The 21,105-nt window shown below is 41.6% G+C and overlaps 1 protein-coding gene across 2 annotated transcripts in view; it reads left to right on the forward strand.

Annotated features, from left to right (window-relative positions):
• Positions 1 to 19,839, forward strand: part of TGFB2 (transforming growth factor beta 2) — a 66,055-nt gene extending 46,216 nt beyond the window's left edge. For both annotated transcript variants that reach the window (XM_081997163.1, XM_081997164.1), the window contains 5 exons: positions 13,491 to 13,623; positions 13,742 to 13,852; positions 16,216 to 16,390; positions 16,957 to 17,110; positions 19,016 to 19,839. In XM_081997163.1, coding sequence (XP_081853289.1) covers positions 13,491 to 13,623; positions 13,742 to 13,852; positions 16,216 to 16,390; positions 16,957 to 17,110; positions 19,016 to 19,174 — 732 coding nt within the window. In that variant the 3' untranslated portion in view covers positions 19,175 to 19,839. The remainder of the gene's footprint in view (positions 1 to 13,490; positions 13,624 to 13,741; positions 13,853 to 16,215; positions 16,391 to 16,956; positions 17,111 to 19,015) is intronic.
• Positions 19,840 to 21,105: the final 1,266 nt, after the last annotated feature.

Consider the following 21,105-nt stretch of genomic DNA (forward strand, 5'->3'; position numbering starts at 1 on the left):
AATCTTGCCAGATACAATACCACCTTGTAAAACTAAGCGTACTGAGCCCTTCTTTGTCTCTTCTTGCTGCCTTCATTAGCTGTGCCTGACCATGACCATGGGTTTGCAGCACTGTAGAGTCCAGTTTGGATCCAGTGGGTGCAAATTTGAGTTCGTCTTCTCCCTCACTTTCAATGTTCACCTTTTCCTGCCTGGTCTGGTCAAGTGCAAGCCAAATTTGGAGCAGAGAGGGGGGAATTTGTGTTCACAAGCGTGCTGAAGTGACCCTATAAGCCAACCGTACAGGCTAACAACAGGAAGAGGTGCACTGGACTGTTCAGATATCGTTTAAACGTAGGAGAAGCGTGATTCCCAGTTGAACGTGATTCAGGTCCACAGGTTGTCACTGGGTGTTTGGCTTCATGACTGCCACCTTGGCTGCCTTCCCAAGGACAGGCTGGCAAAAAAAGTTGGTAAATAATGTGTCATTTGTTAAAAGAGAAAGCTAGCAGGAATCTTTAATGGGAGTCACTGGTGTCTTCTATATATAACAGCTGTCACAGAGAATTACACTACAAGTCCCTGTGATGCTGCCACACCACCCTTTTGAAACGATTGTACGTTCTGGCTTGACCTCACTGTTCAGATATCCCAAATGGAGTTGATGGCATCTCTGGGCTTTCTGTTGTTCTGCTTTTGAGAGCTGTTAGTCAGCCACCCGAAAGGAGTACAGCTGCAGTTACCTGAGCTCTGCTCATTGCCTTCCTGTGTTTGAGGAACATGGGACACAAAGGGTCCACTGGAGGTAGAGGAGGGCTGTTACTTGGCTGGGATTTCTGCTTGTGATGAGAAACAGCTGGAGCTTATTTGAGAGAGCCTGACTCCAGCAAGCCTGTGCCCATGGAAACGACTGACACCTGCATCCAGGGCAGGTACTTGGGTCCTTCAGATAAATATATCACTGGTGAGTAAGGCCATTTCTTTTTTAGGCTGGGTGGGGCATACTGAGCAAAGTGTTAGGTAATGAGTGCAGGTTATTGTAGGATTAGGTCTTTTCTCCACCAAGTAACAGGCAAGCCAAAGGCAGCAAGCCTTTGTGTGTTTGTGCCAGGCATATTTTAGGCATGTTACTTTGCTCCTTTGCCTGTAGAGAGACAAGCTGTCTCTGGAGCATTTTCCTTTCAGAGCATCTATTAAAATGATAAAAGCTGCCTGTTAGTTCCTCTCTCTGCTTTACTTCTTACAAGGTCCTGTAGCTCCTGGTTGTTTTTCCCCCTTTTGGTTGTATTTACTTGTTGCAGGCTTGTATGCAGCTCTCCCCAAAACCCTGTGTGCAGGTATTATCTTAGCTCTGTGGTGGTCAGTCTGAACTGCATGGGTTCCTTACTAGTGGTAAGGAACTTGCCAGCTCTACTGCAGGAGCATCAGAGTCCATAAATAATGCTGCATCTAGCCTCCATCACAGTGCATGAGGTTACATGCAGTGTTTAATAGGAGAAGCCAAAGCAGGGAGAAGTTGAAGAGGAGGATGTATTGTAGGACAGCACCTAAAACTTAGAATATGAATTTTAGAGAGGAAAATCTAAGGAGCTGAAGGTGGGGAAGGATGGGTAGAAGGCAGTGGTGCCAGGATGATGCTAGAGAGGAACTTCAGGGCTGCGTAATGATAGACTGATAGGGGTGTCTAGCAGTGGAGGAAGGAACACATCTGGGTGGTGAAATGGGAGAATGAGGAAGACACTTATTTCAGTGGAAGTGGGAGAGGCAAATACATTCTGTAAGGACTGAAGACTTTCTCAGGTATCTTCACTTCCAGCACGAAAAGCCATGCATGGAGAGAAAGCCTTGCAGAGGAGAGTGCTGGTGGAGTTGGCATGCCCAGCTGCTGCTCCTCCATGCATAAACAGTGCTTCCTGTCTTGTGAGATACGTGCTGGGCTTGCCAGGGCTGTTGTGCCCAGAAGGAACAACGTGGTTTTTCATCTTGCATAAGCAACATTTAATTATTAGTTTGGTTTTTGTTGCTTTTTTTTCTCCCACCAAGTTTCGGGTTGCCTAATGTTTTGCTCTGAGGAGATATTCTTGATGAGGGTTTTTGAAATTCCTCTCATACCTGTAGTTTCAGGGAATGGTTGTTCCTGTGTCCCCTCATCTTTCTCAGTGGAGCAGGAAGAGAAGGGCAGAAGTCTGAAAGTGGCCATCGTTGAACACATCCAAGTCTCCTAACTGCTCTCCAAGAGCTCTCTGATTTAGTCCAGGGGCAGTTTAGTAGTAGTATATACATACCGCTGGTGCAGAAGGGGCAATATTACTCTGAAGGACTATTTTAGGAACAGCTAGAGACAGATGTGCAGGGTAAATGGAAAAAATAAGCAAGCAGAATATAAATATTTTGCTGCTTCTGATTCTTTGTGTGGTCCTCTGACCTTACACATCTACCCCTTAAAATGAAAAAAGAAATGCAAGACTGCACCTTTTCAGCTAAGCTTTCCTCAGGCTATACTTGGCTCCCTTTTCCAAACCACATCAGAAAAGGACTTTGTGTTTTCCTGCAGCCCTTGTTTGCACTGACTCCGGGAAGGCAGTCTGAGGCTGCTTGGCATGGCAAACCGGTGCCGTGGCCCCTCACTCCTGGCCTCCAGCGCAGCAGCAGCAGGACCCAGTTCCCATCTCAGAGCAGGGTTGGAGCAGAGAGCACCCCCATTGTATTTGTGGTGGGAGCGAGTGGTTGTGGGTCTGTTTGCCAGGTCTGCTGCACCCCAGATTTCTGCAGGTCCTGGAGGTTAATGCTAATGGACGTGCCCTGGATGCATCTGCAAAGCCAGTGGGCAAGTGGTAATCCCCAAGAGCAGAAACAGTTTCTTTAATGTCTGTTTTCACCCAGAATACTTTCCTTGGTATTTAAGGATTAGTCAGCCACATCTGTGTGTTCCTGCACAGATGGGAAGCGCAGCTCACATAGTAAGTAGTCTTAGGATGGAAAATAATAAAACCCATAGAAGTAGGAATTAAGTTTCTTTTATAAGGCTGGTATAAAAGCGTCTGTCTCTTCTTGGCTCTGGTTAAGTGAAGCCACAGAGAATTAAATTCTTTAAAGGCACTATCTTTTCTGTTATTTCTTCTGCCTGAAAGTGAGGGTTAATCTGCTGGTGGTGCTGCTGATCATCAGCACGTTGGAGAGTGGGAAGCCGGAGGGAAGCGTCATGACCTCAGATGAGGGGAGTGCTCTCCCGCGCTTCTCCCATCCTTCCACCGTGCCGCGTTCGCTGATGCGCTTCTCGGTGTGCACTGAGACTTCAGAAAATATTAAGAGGATAAAGTACTTTTGGGGAAAGGAGGAGGAATAATATTAAATAAACAAGTTTTAGCATCCTCCAGTGGCCCTTGCTATGTTTTTAAAGATTTGTGCCAAATGCAGGCTTTATTGGAATTTGATCAGATAAAGCTCAGTTGTTATGGGAATGTCTTTGTTCATCAGTTTTCTTGACTGCTTTGAAGACTTCATCACATCTTTCTTTTATTAAGGTGCTTCTGTATTTATGAATAAAGTCCCTGCACTCTTCAGAAAAAAAGCTTGTCTTTTATGAATAAGCATTCCAAAAAATAAATAGGCACCACCGCAAAGCTGGACGACTGGGAACCCTCGCAGGGCAAAAAGCTGTGGTTCAGAGAGCGTTGTGGTATTGTTTTTAAGGTAGTTTTATTATGTACAGACGGTCAAACAATAACAAGTAATAATTACTTCCTATGGAAGCGGTGCCCTGTTTTGTTAACACATCATAAAGCTTCAAGAAAAATGCAGCTGAAGCGCTGTTTTTTATTGTCATCATTATCCGAGGCTGCTGTGGGTGGGAGTACCTGAGAGGCTGCAGATGGGGGAGACATACCACGGGACGTATGGGAGCACGGGGTTGGAGCAAATGAACGGCGCCAGGTTAAAGCCCAGGGGGGACATCAGATTGCGATGAAGAATTTGAAGCAAGCAGGAGCAGACCTTTGGTCTTCCCATGTTGGAGAGGGCCAGGTCCACGCCAAGAGCCCCTGTGGAGCTTGCTCAGGCTCTAGGAAGAATCATCTGCCCTCCAGACAGTAACCCCCATTTCTTGAAGGGCCTCTCTCCCTGCTTGGAGGTATGAGGAAGAAGATGCTGTGGAACATATTACCCCATTATGAGTCAGATTTAAATTTAAACCACAGTCGGTTGTTCAAATACTTTCAATTCAGACAGTGTTTTGTCTTGTTTTTCAGTTAGGGAATACGTTTAGAGAGAGCTACTATAGATTTGGGCCAAATCTCCGCGGTGCAAATCTGAGGCAATTTACACTGACTACAGCAGAGCTACTCCAGACTGATCTCTATATAATCAGGAGCAGAGAGGCCTTGCTCTCTTTTCTTGCCAAAAAGTGCCGTCTCTAATGTCACGGAAGAAAATACCAGGAAGCAGGATTTGTGGCTGTGAGCTGGCGCAGGATGTCTGTATTACAGATATCACCTGGGGCATTTGATTTTAATTGACTGCCATTGCTGTGACCCACATCTAAAGTAGTATATTTGGATCTCTCAATTTATGTGTTGCTGTGCTGGGTGAAACCAGACTTTTGCGATCTGAAAGGTTACAAGGTTATGTTAAATGGCAAACGTACAGTGCTCTTTGAAGTGCCGAATTCAGTATAAAGTGTGGACCTAATAACTTTCTACTCTACCAACCTCCTCCTCCTTTCCTGGCCCCTCAGCAACAGCTCAGGACCTGGGAAAGTTAATTTGCAGTATATTTCAGTCAAATTGCTGCTTTTTCCGTGTTCCAGAATCCTGTTGTTTGTTGTTCCAGATACTGTATCACCTACAAAAAAAAGTCAGTATGCTGGAGACCATGTACAGAGTACCTTTGGCAAATAATCTGTGAGCGTGGGTGAAGGGAAGTATTTATCACTGCTTCATATTCACTGTGATTTGAGAGCTTATCTGAGATGCAACTACCTCTTGCCAGGAACAGAGCAGTTATTGAAGACGACTTGAAGGAGTGTATAATATCCCCATTAGCTACTGGCATGAACTAGCCTGTATTCCCAGCTCGACACTACCATGCATAGAAATGTGGAGCACTGAGCTGATAGACAGATTTATTGCCGTTTGCAGTGTGTGCCCATTATGGGGAGTGTAGGAATGCAGGACATGGGTCAGAAACCAGCCACTGGGTTTGGGTTCCTGCTCTTTAGGCTGCAGTCTAATGGGATAGCGAAGTCTATGTTACATAAAGACACCTGCAAGTTTTAACCAAGCACCGTAGTGTGGTAGTTACTGGGCTAAGGAACATCAGGTTGGCTTGCTGGCCTTACACTAGGGAGCCTTGTGGAGGAAGGAAGGGAATATTGCTGTTATGGGGTGGTGTAGGAAACAATGTGAAGCTTTGTTGGAGAGAAGCCTGTATGAAGAAGAATAGATGACAGAAGAAAATGGAGGAGGGCGGGACTGGTTTGGGTGGAAGCCTGTAGGTGGTGTGAAGAGAAAACCACAAGGAAAATCACACCTTATGGAGAACAATGCAAGCAAGAGGAAGGGAAGAAAAAGGAGTGACTTGCAGAAGAAGATGACATCTTAGAAGAAGCAGTAAGTTCGAATATTCAGATAGCAAAGAAAGTTGCACAAAAATGTTCCAGTAAAATGTATGTGAACATGAGACATGGCTGTCAGGGACAGGACTGAAGAAGAGGAAGGGCTTGGGAGGCCTGTGCTTAAAGGGGAGATGAACACAGGAGTACCCTTCAGGATCTAGGGGATTTGGCTAGGAGACAGGAGAACCCACTCTGTTTTTGTTGACTTTGGCTTCTCTTTGTTGACATTTTAATAAAACATAATGTGCCTCTGGCAAGTTAAAGCTAAATGCTAGATAAGTTTACAGGATTTTTTCGTTTTGCTTCATTTTATATAAAATCTTTCTTTGGAGCTATCTTAAAATCTCCTAAATGGCAGGAAATTGCACTCAATATTTCAGAATCTTCCAGGAGAAGGACCCCAGACCCTCCATTCTTGTTTATTGCTTATAAAATGCAGAGTCTTCCTGCCTGCTTAAGCATAAATCAGACTGAACGGCCTCAGGGCCGTTTCCCCAACTTACACTGCACATGTATCTTTAGTGGCAGGAGGAAGACCTTGCTTGGGGAACAAATGGAGAGGAAATCCTTTCTCAGGATCCATTCTCTTCCTGGAGCTCATCCCCTCACCACAGGGTGATGCAGTGAGTCAGGCACAGTGTTTCCATGCCATACGGGACTTCCCCTCCCTTTTTGACCTGCGTTAGCTGCTCATCTCTTTACCTCCCTCACACTTCACCTTCTTTTACCCTTAATCGAGTAGCAGCCGACACTGTAAGAGCATCCTGCTGCAGCTGTAGCCCATCCAGACATAAAAGGGGTTGGGTTATGTGTGCAATATGTTCTTTTTATTTGCAAGTTTGCATGAAGAACGTGTCTGGCAAGTTCCAAGCAGATGGATCAGAGCTATGGGGTTTTTTTTAAACTTTGGCAAGTACTCCATACCTTTGTATTTTGGCAGGAACTCTGCATCTCATATACTAGTCTCTAAAGATTCTGCCCTTGGTTTGAGCCTGATTTGGAGACCTTTGTGAGTAATGGAAAGACTTCCATTGATAAGCAGGGGGGTCTGTAAAGCCATTTTAACTGCATAGCACTGAAGGTAAAGTCTGAATTACTCTTTTGCAGAAGTGGTTACAGGAAGAGCTTGAAAATTAGCACTGAGAATTTTTGAAAAGTAGTCTCTTGCACTATGGGTGATAAGAAGCTAAGATTTTGATAGCCAGTAGATTCCCAGTTGTCTGACAAAAGGTACTATATAGAGGCTTTGCACCTTACAACATATGTTTCCACATATAATGAGTAAGAAACTGGAGAGGTTTGCAACAGAATTAAGGGTTTGCTTATCCTTGTGTCCAAGATAGGATCAAAGACCTTGAACTAAACCAGGGAGTGAGAAAGGATTGAGAATTAGCATGGTCATTTTTTAACTTTAAGCTTCAGAAAGAGCTGGATGAATTCTCTGAGAGTTGTCTGAGGAGGCCTTTGAAATCTGGAATGAGGCAGTGAGTGAATCTTTGAGTAGGGTGAATAGTACGTTAGAATTTGGAAGCCACAAGCGGCTGCATATGCAGACTTTGGGAATCTGGTTGTCCCACTGCAGAGGGTTAGGCTGGCGTCCCTTGTAGGTTTCTTGCAGTTCAGAAGAGGTTATCCTAAACAGCAGTTTTCAGCCACGATGTTGTGTATAGCTGAACTTATGTCTGTTCTGATGTTAGCACATCATTTACCACTGAATCTCATTGTTTGGGCTTATTTACTTGGATCTTACAAGTACATGTCAGGTTATTTCCATTATTTTAAAAGGCCCTTGAAGCTCCAATGGAAACCATGGATAATGACTGATAAGTAAGAGGAAGATTAGTGAGCCTGCCAAGATGTTGTAACACACAAGAACATCACAGGAGTCTGAAATGACAGAAAAGAGAAGGGAAGGAAGGAAGTTATCAGGGAGCCAACAGCATCTGGAAGGAGGAGATGAGACAGTCCAGAATGAATGGAGAGGAAAAACAGATTAATAGCAGGTTTTTACAAGATAATGCCATATTTACTGCTATTCAGCGATTGCAGAACCCACACTGGCTGACAGCGGTGACCATCCCAAGTTCCAGGGCAATGCAGGAGGCAGAATAGATATTTTTAAGTGGCCATATGATCTTATTATTATGTTTTGAAAGTTCACCAACTTGTTTTAAGAAACTGTAAGTCACCAAAAATATTTCCTAACAGTTGGTGACTCTTAAACCCAGCTATAACATGCCCTTGTTGGTAAAGCTTGGCCCTTGACATGTGCCTAGGGTTTTCTTGGCTGCAGCAGATGTATGTCATTGATGTATCAGCCTGTGTATCATCACTGCTGAACCACATTCAGTTTTTTGTTTGTTTGCTTGCTTGCTGGGGAGGTGATGAATTTATTAGCCAAAACTATTCCACTGTAAATTATACTTCATTGTAATTTTCCTATTCTTCTGTATTTGATTGTGGTAGCTATAGGAGACTAGAAGTAGTTATTGGCTAGACCATCAAATCTGAAATAAACTAAGCAAGCTGCTCTTCTGGAGCTGTAGTTATTTGAAAGAAGCAGTGTGTCTTTCTGTCAAATTTTTTCCTTTTATGTGTGTAATGAGTCATGAAGACGGGCTGTTGTGGTGTTTGCTCTTAGTGGTTATTGTCTAGAATACATACACTAATGCGTTCATTCAGTTATCCCCTGCTTTAGCTGCCTATATATATGAGAAGGGGAGTAGGCAAAGGAAAATTTGAGCAAAAATAATTACATTTCTCTTAACATAGTCTTGGGGTTTGGAGGTTTTTTGGTTTTGTTTTTGAACCGGTATAATTATACTGGTGCCAAATGCTGCTGCTTTGCTTATATCAGCCTTTGATATGCCCCATTTTTTAAAGAAGCCATATTTCTGCTAATTTTGCAAACATTCTGCTTTGTTTATTATCATGAATTATATAGTGTTCTCAGTGTACTTCACAGCTTATAAAATACAGGCTAAGACAATCCTTGTCCTTAATTTTATACTCACAACTGTGTGATAGTTACTTGAGAGTATAAACAAGTGTGCATATAAATAAACAGCTTTGTCTTCCAGTATTTTAATGAAGATTTCAGCTACTTGATACTTAAATTAAAAAAAAAAAAATCAATTAGTGCTCTCCAGTTGATCTGAAAAATAAGTAGTAATTTAGAGATCAGTATTTTCTGGAAACTTGCTTGTCATTCTTTTGAAACAAGGTTGTGACAAAACTAAAGCTTTTCATCGCTGAATGCCCTGGTCATGGTGATTTGGGATACGCTTCCAAGATAGTGTCATGGTCTGGCTTCCTCTAATGGACGAGGAGCACAGACAAATCCCGTCCAGCAGAGCAGAGGGGCTCCCCCCTGAAGACTGAGCAAGAACGCCTTTGCAGAACTAATGAAGAATACATTTCAACGGGATTTATAAAATACCAGAAATCTGGCAGGCCTGATGAGGGTGGCATGTGAGTGCTGTCATCACTGAGATTCCCAAGTGGGCTTCTTAAACATATGTAGCTGTACAAGCAAGAGCAATGCTTTGTTTGCATCTGGCTGCTTCATGAACCCTTTCCTGCAATTAACTCCATTATTTGTATTTTCACATGTTTATTTTGCCTTGATCTGCTGGCAGGAGCTGCATGTATGTGATATGTAGAGATCCTTCATGGATATTTGTAAGATAATTTTTTCCGCGGGTGTCTTTAGGAAGGGTCAGAATAGAAGAAAAATTGATGAGGAGAAGGTTAGCAGTCCCTATAGGAAGAGAGCACTAGAAGGCAGGGCTCAGGTGTACAAGATACTTTTTCAAGAAGTGATTAATAAGCATTTTGGCTATCTGATTTCCTGTGAAAGGGAGGAATCCTTACAAAATTGTTCTTAGAATTTAGAGCATTGATACTGAATGAAAATTACTCTGCATACTGGGCTAGAAGTCTGCTGCATAACCTTTTGGTAATACTTCCACCTATTCAGCTGATCCTCATATAATGTTTCTTGCATAATCCTTGATTAGAAAAGGCAACGTTGCATTATCACTCTATTGGAAGCGAGACGAAATAAACAGATACACCTGGAAGAACATGGCCATGTTCAGAAGCTGCAGAGATTTTGCAGAACCTGAATTTTGAGTTTGTTGATTTTGAGCTTTCACTTACGCATCTGTGAAGGTGCGCATGCTCGCACCTGCATGCATGCAGTTGTTGTGCATTGTCAGCTACTTGTGCATGCAGGTGTTGAAATGTGTCGCTTGTGAGTGGGGTGAGGTTGTGTGTGTAGAAACTCTGCCTCCTACTCATGCAAGTGATTGAATTTGTCATCTCTACATGCAGATGGTGATGCATGGTACTCCCCCACCCCAAAAACCCTAGCCATCCACATCATGACCCATAGACATACCAAATTCTTTCTGCCTCTTTAAGAGAGAGTGTTTGGACAAGGTGCCAGAAGGAAATAAGAAAAGATTAAAGGAGAAGTTTAACTCAGTTTTCCTTCTGTCCTGTGTTTGGGTTTTTTTCCGAGTCTTCTGTTAATATTTTTCGTGCCCTGAAAACTCTTTTGCACAAAGGCCTACTTTTTAGGCCTTCATTTAGCTCCTGCAGATACAAGTTGTGCAGCAACATTTCTGATAACAGTGTTTGATGTGGTTGCGATGGGCTAAGCATAAAGGTAAGACAGTGTTTACAGGCAAGGCAGGGCAATGTTTATAGGTAAAGGTAATATCTCTTCTAAGACCAACCAGTATAGTTGGAAGACATAGACAAGCTTTCAAGCACAAAAAAGCTGCAAGGCACAGAAAAGGCTTTTCTTCTTTTTTTGCAACTGAACTGGTTGATCTAGTAGGAAGAAAGTATTGGAAATATTGAGAGAGTTGTTTTTCAGTGAGAATATAGGCTTGAGGGTGTATTGGAAGAAAAAGGAGGTGTGTTGCTGATGGGAAAGGTAAGACCAGACATGTAGTGCAAAGTACAAAGAAGCAAACCAGAGTGGGAAAATGGCAGAGAAAACCTAAAATGCTTATCTCACATAAGAATTTCTGGAAGACTCATTCGAAGAACGTGTTGTAGCTGTAAAAATTTCTCATAGGTTCCTACAAAGAGGCCACTTTGTTTACCACCATATAGAGTGCAATTGCTTCAGTGTGGATAGAAACACAGAACGCAGTGTAGGAAAAGAAGTGGAGTCCTTCATCAGGTAATTTTATGGGAGGAAGTAGACTCTGAGGATCCCGCCTAGGATATTACCATCCATTAACTTTCCACACTTGCAAAGATGTAACAGAAAAAGAAGGAAAAAATTGAAACAGTGAGGCTAGAAGATCATCCTTGCTTACAAGCAATCAGGCTGTGAGACCATACATCACCCTAAAGACCATACTGTAAAGATACTTAGCCCAGGAGAAGGAGATTGAAGCAGATGTGCTAGTTTCACTAAGGATGGCACTTGGCACACTTATCAGCCTTTTGCTTAAGAGCTGCTAGTGCCCTTTTAACCCATGATGTCAATTGTGGAAATTATGCTGTACTTAGTTTGTGACTTTTTAGCATATTCTTCATAATTTTCTTCCTGAACGTGCAGCATAAACAACATGGAGAGAAGCCTTACTTTCAGATATCATAGCTACATATGGTACGGATAATACATAGCTCTTTTAATCCACAGTGTCCATCCTGTCCCACAGTGTCATGCAGTTTTGAAACTTGCAAAGACTTTTCTTGTCATTCAGTTAATTGGTGAGGATGGATGTTCTTTGTACCATTGGATACGTGCAGTGATGATTTCTTGTACTTTTACAAATGTCTTTTATGCCAGGTACACACTGCCAGCCCTCAACTTTGTCTTTTAATAGCAATGGGATTGGAATAAAGAAATTTTATTTTAGATACCAAGGCACAGCTGAGTCTTCAGAACATACCTAAGACCAATTATAGTTAACATCAGGAGATTGCTTTTGGCACATTACTTACTTTTAGATACTTACATCACTGCCAAAACTGAGGTATGCTGTTTCTGGAGTCTTTGGAAAGATATGACTGTGCAGAAAGGAAAGGAAATGAGCCAAGTTCTTGTGTCTCATTTGCCTCACCCCCAACCCCCCCGCCGCCGCCCCACCACATCTTTGCACAATGACAGCTGCATTACATCCTCAGAAACACTTGAGTTGACCTGATAAAGACCAAAGGGAAGGCAAAGTTATATTTGTGCTTCTCTGAGACTTTCCCAGCATTGATTACTGATTCTCTCATCCCTCTGGCACTTCTGAGCAGTGGTAGTCCCCTCGCTGCTGCCAGACTCTCTGTAAACAGTTGCTCAAACACTTTGAAGGTTGCCTTATCAAAAGGAGTCCCAATGTTCAATGTTTGAGTGCCCTCAGTTTCCACTCTCCAGTATTGCCTACTAGGGGCACTTGGTAATTTTCTGGACTTGGACCAACTCCAAAAAGACTCTTCTCATGTCTTTTTGCTAAATGTGTTGATCAGAAAGAAGGCAAAGAGGTTGTCATGCTGCAGTTCCTCTCGTAAGACAAACGTTACCGAGGGAGCTGCACTGTTGGCCTTTGAGAGGTCCAGTACTCCCTTAAAATAAATAGACTGTACATGTTGGACAGAATCTGGCCTTTTCAAGCTTGCTTTTCTGCTTAGTTATGAAAAGCCTAATTTTATCATGATGACATAATTTCACACCTCTTTTGAAATATTTTTCTTTACATGTATTATGCAGTTTCACCATTGTTTTCTTCCAGCAGCGTTTGCTAGATGTCAGGTTGGTCTAGGCTGAGAAAATAGGAGGAAACAATGAGACATTGTCAGTTATTCATTTGGAGATGGACTTCGATGGTTAAGGAGAGGAAGAACACGAAACAATATACGAAGTCACACAGCTGGCATGCCAAAAGTTACAAAGTGATGTTATCGTGTGGTATCTTGATTGGAGTTGACTTAACATTGCATGGCATTCCACCTTCTTCCTGCCTTGCAAAACTATCAACATAGTAATAACCGGGAAACCAGAAACCTGTTAGCAGCCAAAAGCCCGGTTGTTTTCTTCCTAGAGTTAGGATAAATAGTAGCAGGCTATGCTTGTATGTGGGAAAGCACTCACGGAATTGTTTAGGTAGGAGGAAGACTGTGGTCACTTGAAATTCTAGGCATGCAGTGCTGTGTCTTGAAAGGGTGGGGCTGGGCTTTTTTCTACATGTATTTTTTTATTGCATGACCCATAGCAAGTTTTGCTGAAACTTTTGACCCAAATACAAGTACAGCTGGCGTCAAAGCTTGGATGGAAGCATCATCGCCTGTTGTGCAAATCCATGTGTGGCCACCATTCACACCAGGCTGTCTCTGCATGCCCTTGGCTTACCTGTATGGACAGTAACTTTTTTCTGTTTAATACATGACCAGTACCTGAAGTCAGAGGGAAGGCTGGAAGCATTAATAAGGCAATACCATACAGATTAGTTATGGGTGAGCAATATAGTATCTTCAGTGTATAGACTACATTGTACAGGCTTTACTTTGGCATCTGATTTTATGCTCTAACCAGTGTATTACTGAAGAAGGTAAAAGACCGGTTACTATGCTCTCTTGACCACTTGTGTTGCAGGACAAGTTTTCAGGGCAGTCTTTCCACGTGATTTCTCTTAAGAAGGAATGAATATGTGATGGCTTGTTTTGTTTGGGAGCATAAACTGATTTCATTAGGGTGTTTTTATATCACCTTCCTCTCCCCACGCACCCTAAGAAAAATCTTTCTGAAAATGTACTTGAATGTACATATCCTGCATAGAGGTTTGAACTATAATAGTTTCTTCTGCTATTTTATGATGTTGGTGGTCCATTTTAATAAAAACTTGGTAAATGTTAAAGTGTAGGCAATCATATTTGTTGTTTCTTGCAGGTTCTAAAATCTAAAGAATTATCGTCACCAGGACAGCGCTACATTGACAGCAAAGTGGTTAAAACAAGAGCTGAAGGAGAATGGTTGTCTTTTGATGTCACTGAGGCTGTACATGAGTGGCTCCATCACAGAGGTGACAACAAGTGCTCTTTGCCTTCGCTCCTGCCCCAACTGCTCCTCCATTAACTCAGCAGTATTTCAGGGTCATTCCTTGTGTAAAAACCAGCTCCACTTACTTTTATGTTTTGCAGACAGGAACCTTGGATTTAAGATAAGCTTACACTGTCCGTGCTGCACCTTCGTGCCTTCAAATAATTATATCATCCCAAATAAAAGTGAGGAGCTTGAAGCAAGATTTGCAGGTAATGAAAGAAAAAAACCCTCTTAAAAATATTGTGGTACTTACTAATTGAGGAGAGAAACAAAGAGCTGTTACTTCTTCTCTAAAATAGCATTCAGCTGATTGAAAATTTGTTCATTTGAGAATCTTGATTCTCAGCTGGTAGGAAGTGGTATTGAAGGCACAAGGGTAAAACGATATCAGCTAAACTATTCTAAAGCCAGATAGCATGAATAATCCATCTCATTTCATGCACACAGCTTTGATGTCCTTAAGCGTCTGTGTTACAGTTGGCAGCATGCACACCGCATATACATACAATTTTGGATGTAGGGAAGACTGTTGCACAGTAGACCATCCATTTTTCTATAGTCATGAGAAAACTTGCTGAATGTTTTCAAAGTAAACCCTTTGATTGCTGTCCGTCGTAGCACTGCAACAGTTCAGACTGAGTAGAGAAGGCTGCTGCTGGAGAGTCAAATTAGGATGGTCTTTGGCACACATATAAGCTGCTTGCAGTAGATGTGTGTGTGATCGTGGTGCATTTTTACAAGTGTCAGAGAAAACAATACTTGTAGCAAATTTCCAAAGTATAGGTAAGGTAGCAGTTGGCTGCTTGCTTACAGAAGCACCTTCCTCTGACCTCACTGAGTAGAGAGGATCCGAGTCTTTTTAAGTACCTGCACACATACTTCCAGCTCTTCAGGCACACTAAATATCTCCAGCTACTCTTTTTTTTTTTTTTTTTTTCCCCCTGGTTGTATCAGTAATATTTTAAATTATGATGAGCAATGGCATCAGTTGCTTTGGGAAGAGCTGAACAATAGGTGCCAGACTTGTATCAATGTCCTGCAGTGTTTTACTGCCGGTGTATTGTGGGTTGAAGGAACAGAAATGGTGCACCTGTCTATGTGCTTCTGGTTCTAGCAGTACAAGTCTGATTCTCGGGTGAAGTCAACATAACTACATTAATTAACATTGATTATCTCTATATATCTGCATTGGCACATAGAATTTATTGTAACTTGTATATTAGTTGCAGAAAGTATTTTTTATGCTTACAGTTAGCTTGGTGAAAACTTACAGATTGGATTGAGTGGGCAGTGAAAAATAAACGGTAGTGTCTATTTAGGGTTATGGATATATGCGCTTCTTATGGACAGCAGGCAAGGTGACACAGTGAATACGTCAAGGTCACATAAACTCACTTGTGCTTTTAAGCCATTCAAGTTTCAGTTTTAAAAAGGGAAAAGTTATTTAATTGGCTGTGCTATAGTTACCATCCACATAAAATTATAGCTATATTAACACCAACCCAAATTCTATTTAACTTATTAACATATATCATGATTTGGTTCGTTTGTTTTCCAAGGATTTGGCTATGTTCCTTGTCAAGTATTATGTTTTTTTAACCATTGTTAAAAATCAGTTGGAATTTTTTTCTAAGTAAATATATGTACTGTACCTATGATTAAAGCCATTGTGTGGATTTAAAAATTGTTTAGTATAATATTTGGTCACTGTAATTGCAAATGTTACAAAATGAAAAGTGTGTCTTTTACTCATTAGATAGTATTACCTGATTCAGGAGGTTAATTTTCAAAAGGGACTTAGCAACATGCATAACAGCAGCTGTTTCAACTCCTAGGAAAGGCTAATACCTTGAGTCTTTTGTCTGTGCTATTGCCATGATGAGAAGCTAGTAATGCAGTTAGTGTTTCAAGAGAAAACACAAAAGGTGAGGTCATTGATTGCCACTTCAAGAAGGAATATTTTGATCAATGTCCTTTCCATACCCATACAAAAGAAGGGGCTAAAACTGACTTTCTGGGGAAAATTAGCAGATTTAAATAAACTGGCAATGGGAGACAGAGAATTTACAAGTATTAGAGAGAGTTGAATACGATGGAGAAAACTAATGGGATGAAAGTAAGTAGTCAGAAATGCAGATGAAGTATCCAGAGCTGCTTTAATGGTGTTACAATGTTTTAAAAGGTATATAGCTGTTAAAAGATGGGAATGCTGCCCTAAGTGAAGCAGCAAAAGCATCACTGCTTGGGACGTTTGAAACTAAGCAATGCAGCTTCAGTGGCTGAAGTAAGGGACCTAAAATGTCTTTTCAGGTACTCATTTCCACAGTTTTGGTAAATGTACTGAAATGCCAATAAATGGCTGTGAATGTGGGAGGGCTGATACAATAGATACATGAGAACTGTGAATATCTTAGGTATCTCAGGTTGAAATTTGCCCCCGCTTCCCCAGTAAACATGCTCAGCTGACACCATCATTGCCCAGTTTCTGAGATAATTTTTTTAAAGAGATGGTTTATTTAATTTGTGAAGAAAAAGCAACACAATGTTTATCACCAAAATGTATTTTTTGAAGGTATTGATGACTACACATATTCCAGTGGTGATGTGAAAGCTTTAAAGTCCAATAGGAAAAAATACAGTGGGAAGACCCCACATCTTCTGCTAATGTTATTACCCTCCTACAGACTTGAGTCGCAACAGCCCAGTCGGCGGAAGAAGCGTGCTCTAGATGCTGCCTATTGTTTTAGGTAACTATGCATCCATACTCGGTATACTTACATAGTAGTACCAGCCTGTGAGGTGTAATGCAGTTGCTTATCATGTTTCTTGATGGTTGGCATTGATATAGAGCACAGACCCTCATTTGCAGACCCACAGGGTCTGTGTGCAGCAGATATATGCCCAGCAGTCTCCAATCCTGCAGAGACAGTGGCAGGTGAGGAAGGTTGTGGCCTTAGAAGGCAGAGGCTGAGTTCCATCTGGGATGATTCACAGACCCATCAGGCCCATAATTACAGCCAAATTACCACCCCCACTGTGCTCACCTCTTAACAGAGGCCACTCAGTAGAACCTGGAGAAAAATACTGATCCTCCAGGGAAACCATTAGCTTTGTATAAGCAAGTCCTGCCATGTCTAAGCATCTGATTTCAGTTACAGTATAAGCTACTATTGATGTGATTTGGTTGTGAATTTTTGGGACTCAGACTTGCCTGCCTGTAAAGCATCATTCAGGAAGCAAGCAACTAGGTTATTTTTATTCTCTGTGTTGTCTTTGTTATGACCAATGTGTTTATCTGTATTTTATTTCCCAGGAACGTGCAGGATAATTGCTGTCTGCGTCCACTTTATATTGACTTCAAGAGGGATCTTGGCTGGAAATGGATTCATGAACCTAAAGGGTATCATGCTAATTTCTGTGCAGGAGCCTGTCCATATTTATGGAGCTCAGATACTCAGCACAGCAGAGTAAGTAATGATTTTGCTAATTTTCAGCTTCTATTTTATAACTGCTGGGTGAAATATGTTTCTAGGACTGACATCGGCACCAACTCCCAAAGCTTGTATTTATTACCTCAGTAACTAAGGATTATGAAATGTGGCCCTACAGAGAGACCTGCATATGGCCTCCAGCTAGTGTTGAAGCAGTAGGAATGTATTGGCCCAGAGATTTTTTTGTAATGTGTTCTTCGATAGGACATATGGATGGATCGAATGCTATCTGTGAGTATAAGCGTGGTGTAGCTTTGGAAGGCTGCCTGGGAAGGGATATTTCATTATAGAGCATGAGTGGAGGATGGCGCAATGAGTTTGGTCAGCGAGGGCACCGAGGGAGGCAATATCAGAGTATGAGAGTAACGAAAGGGCTGAGTCGTACCACCTGATTATCACCTACTTTTATGACCTGCCATTTTCATTGTTATTGATAAGCTACCATGTTGAATTTCATGAAAATGTGCTGATAGATGTTCTTTTACTTCAAAAGATGTATTCATTCTCATACTTTGAAAATTTATATGCAAAGGAGGAACCTTTTGTCTGGGATGCCGAAGAACCCATAGTCATCTGAGATAGGACCTTTTATTTTAGGGATTAGATGTGGTATTTTAGCCAACTGCTTTAGGATGAGTAGTATTCCGCTATGAAGCGCTTATTTCTCTCAGCTGTCAATAAGGATGTCTAGACAGTAAACACAAGAGGCAGACGTTTGCATCGCAGTTGTCATGTAAGAATTTCACCCTCAGGTCCATACTAAGAATGATGTGTCCCCTTTTTCCAGCCTCCCTTAATAATACCAGATCAACGTCAGCCAGCAGAGAGAGCTCTTCATGTCCAGGGTGCAGCTTGCTTTCCTTTTGGTTTGTAAAGCTATGATGGCGTGTTCATCCTGAACTTACAGACCCAGGTGTAGGCATCCTTCATACCCGTTACTGGCTATAGTAACAGTACATTGTACTGTTAGCAGTGTCAGCAGACAGAGGTATAAATAAGGTATGTTTCCATGCTGGTATGGAGTGGTAGTGTACACAGCTTGGAGCAGCACTTGTTTTTAAAGGAAAGAGGAAGAGTAACTGTCATGGTCACAAATATGTGGTTTGGGTAGTTGCCCAAGGAGTCAGAAGTTGCTTAATAAAGTAGTTAGTGTTGCTGTCCTGAAGAGATCTTCTGTCTCTCTAAGCTGCAAACGTTGTGTTGAAGTTCTAGGAAAAGGTCACTTGGTGTTTGGCTAACACATTAATGGCATCCTCAGAAATACCTATGCATCATCAGCGGGTAACCCTACATACTTCCCTTGCAGAGAGCCATGCGTATGAATCCAACGTGACATAAAGCACCAGCACTGCTAACTTCACTGCAGCTGATTTTCAACAGGAGTAACTGCAGCTTGAGTCCTGGTGCTTGCAGGGTGGCTTTAATGGACTTAATAAAACGTAGCCAGAGAGGAAAAGCAGAGGAGTGCTTGTGCACTGAAAGGGTCTCTTGTCCCTTTGGGGCACTTACAAAGCCAAAATCCTGTAACAGCAAATGGCAACATGAAGGCACAGATAAAAACCTTTCCGTTTCTTCTTTCCATATCAGTACAGTGTGAATGTTGATTCAAAGATCTACACTTTGAAGGCATGCTCCAGGCATGTAACTGTTTTGAGGTTAAAGACTGTATGGATAAAATCTTAGGAAACTCAGGCAGATTGTGGCATCAGATTGAACTGGAGAAGCGTGAAAAATATTAAAATCCCGGAGTCTTCATACTGCTCTCAGTGGGCTTTCTCTCGGGCGCTGTGGGAGGAAGTGATGCAGAAAGGAATTTGCTCTGCAGTGGCAGGAAGGCAGAGGTAGTTGGCTTAATCTCTCTTTTTTCCTTTCTCCTTCTAGGTACTCAGCTTGTATAACACCATAAATCCAGAAGCTTCTGCCTCTCCATGCTGTGTGTCCCAGGATTTGGAACCCCTCACCATCCTCTACTACATTGGCAAAACACCCAAAATCGAACAGCTGTCCAACATGATCGTAAAGTCTTGCAAGTGCAGCTAAAGGATACCCCTGAAACAGCATGACGTGTGTGTTTAAAAAAAAAAAAACAAGGAAAAAAACAAAGAGAGAGCGAGAAGGAAAGAAAGAAAAATGAAAACCCAGGTTCATCAGTGTTAAAAGAAAAAAAAAAAAAAGAAGAAAAAAGCGGTACTAGTCTGAACTGTTTGAAAGTTTGTTTTGTTTTGTTTTTTTTTAAACTGGCATCTGAAGCAAAACATTGAAGGCCTTTATCCTACATTTCACCTACACATAGTGTGAGATAGACAAGAAGCAAAGTTAAAGAAAAAAAACCTTTTAAAAAATAAACACTGGAAGAAATTTGTTAGTGTTACTATGTGAAAGGAAAAAAACAGGAAAATCCCATGAAGTGGAGTTGCTGTATCTGTCCCGTGCCTTACTTGATCTCTCTGTATTGTTACGCAATAGGCATCCTACCCATTCCTCTTAGTTGTAGAGTTAACAGTGCATTATTTATTTGTGTGTAAAAACTATCAAATGAACATTTCTGTATCACCATTGGAAAAAAGAAAACCAGCCAATGTGGACAAAGTGGAGACCAAATAAGCTGCCAGAAATACATATAGAGCCTAAAGGAACACAAGTTCAAAAGAATCAGAAAAATAATGGTTAGTTTAGTTTGATTAAAATAGAAATCAGTTATTACATTATTGAGAAACTCTGCCTTTAAAATACCTTATTTTTCATGCCAGCTGCCTAGAGAGGCTTCTTGTAAGGTCTCAAACTCTTGTTTTAAATACTGAATAATTTACTAATAAAGGACACTCTGTTTCAGTCTCAAAGACAAGTCTATAAGATTTTTTTTTTTTACTGTAAATGATCTAAAATGTCAGTTTAGTAAACCAGTGAAATATTTAACGTGTACTGGTCTAATCTTCAGACCTTAATAAGTTGCTGTATAGCTATGCTATGGGATTTTTTTGTTCTTTTGGTATATGTAACCATACCTAGAGTATTACAATAGGTGGGTAGTAAAAGCCAGCTTAATTGGAAACATATCTGTAGATCTCTATTTGTAAACTATTAAAAAATCAAGTACTTTATGTGTAATGTGTAAATTTTCACCATATTTTTGTACTCTGTAATACTGTCAGCTCTCATGAGTTTGAATTTGAATTTGGGGCTCTTTTTGATCACTCAGAATCACGTGTTTCCCTCTAGCTGGCCAGTATGAGTAGAGTCCCTATATTTTGACTTGCACTACAAATACATGTTTTATAATAATTGCTATACATGTGCTTTGTATATTGTTCATCATTATGACATAAGCTACCTGACTCCATTTGTTTTTCTGTTTTATAAAAAGGATGGATTAAAGCAATCTCTCCCCCCCTCCCCTTCCCCTCCCTCCTCGCTTCGTAACACTTGAATCGCCATGCGGTTCGGATTCCTAGATCTTTGGTTTTTTTCCTTTTGGCTATAGCCATTCAAACAGATGGGCAGGGAGCGAGGTGTTGCAAGAAGAGATGCCCCCAGCCTGGCTGAGGCGAGGCAAACTCTTGCAGAGAATGACATTCATCACTGTGCAGAAGGCTGGTAGGAAGCATCTGCAGCGGCGATGCCCCGAATGGGGTGTGAGCGGGATCGGTTTGCAGTTAGAGGCCGTGCATTGACCTTGCACGCAGCCGGGACTTGCCCCGCAGTTAGTCCATGGGACTGATCCTGCTGCCACTGCAGGTAACAGGTTTGCCTTCAACTTCTGCAGTGGTACAGCAGGCCCCTTTAGGCTATTGGAGTGTGTGTAAGGATTTGCAGGATCAGACCCTTGATTTTTGTGTTTGCCAATATTTTTCAATTGAGTTCACATTAAAGCTTCTTTTAAAAAAGGAAAAAGGAACATGGGGTTCCTAGGATTTTGTTGTTGTTATACATGTTTAAATATTGTAGAGGGAGTAAAAAAAAAACAAATTCCC

Source organism: Phaethon aethereus (genome assembly GCF_964289735.1).
Source record: "Phaethon aethereus genome assembly, chromosome: 3".
NCBI lineage: Eukaryota > Metazoa > Chordata > Aves > Phaethontiformes > Phaethontidae > Phaethon > Phaethon aethereus.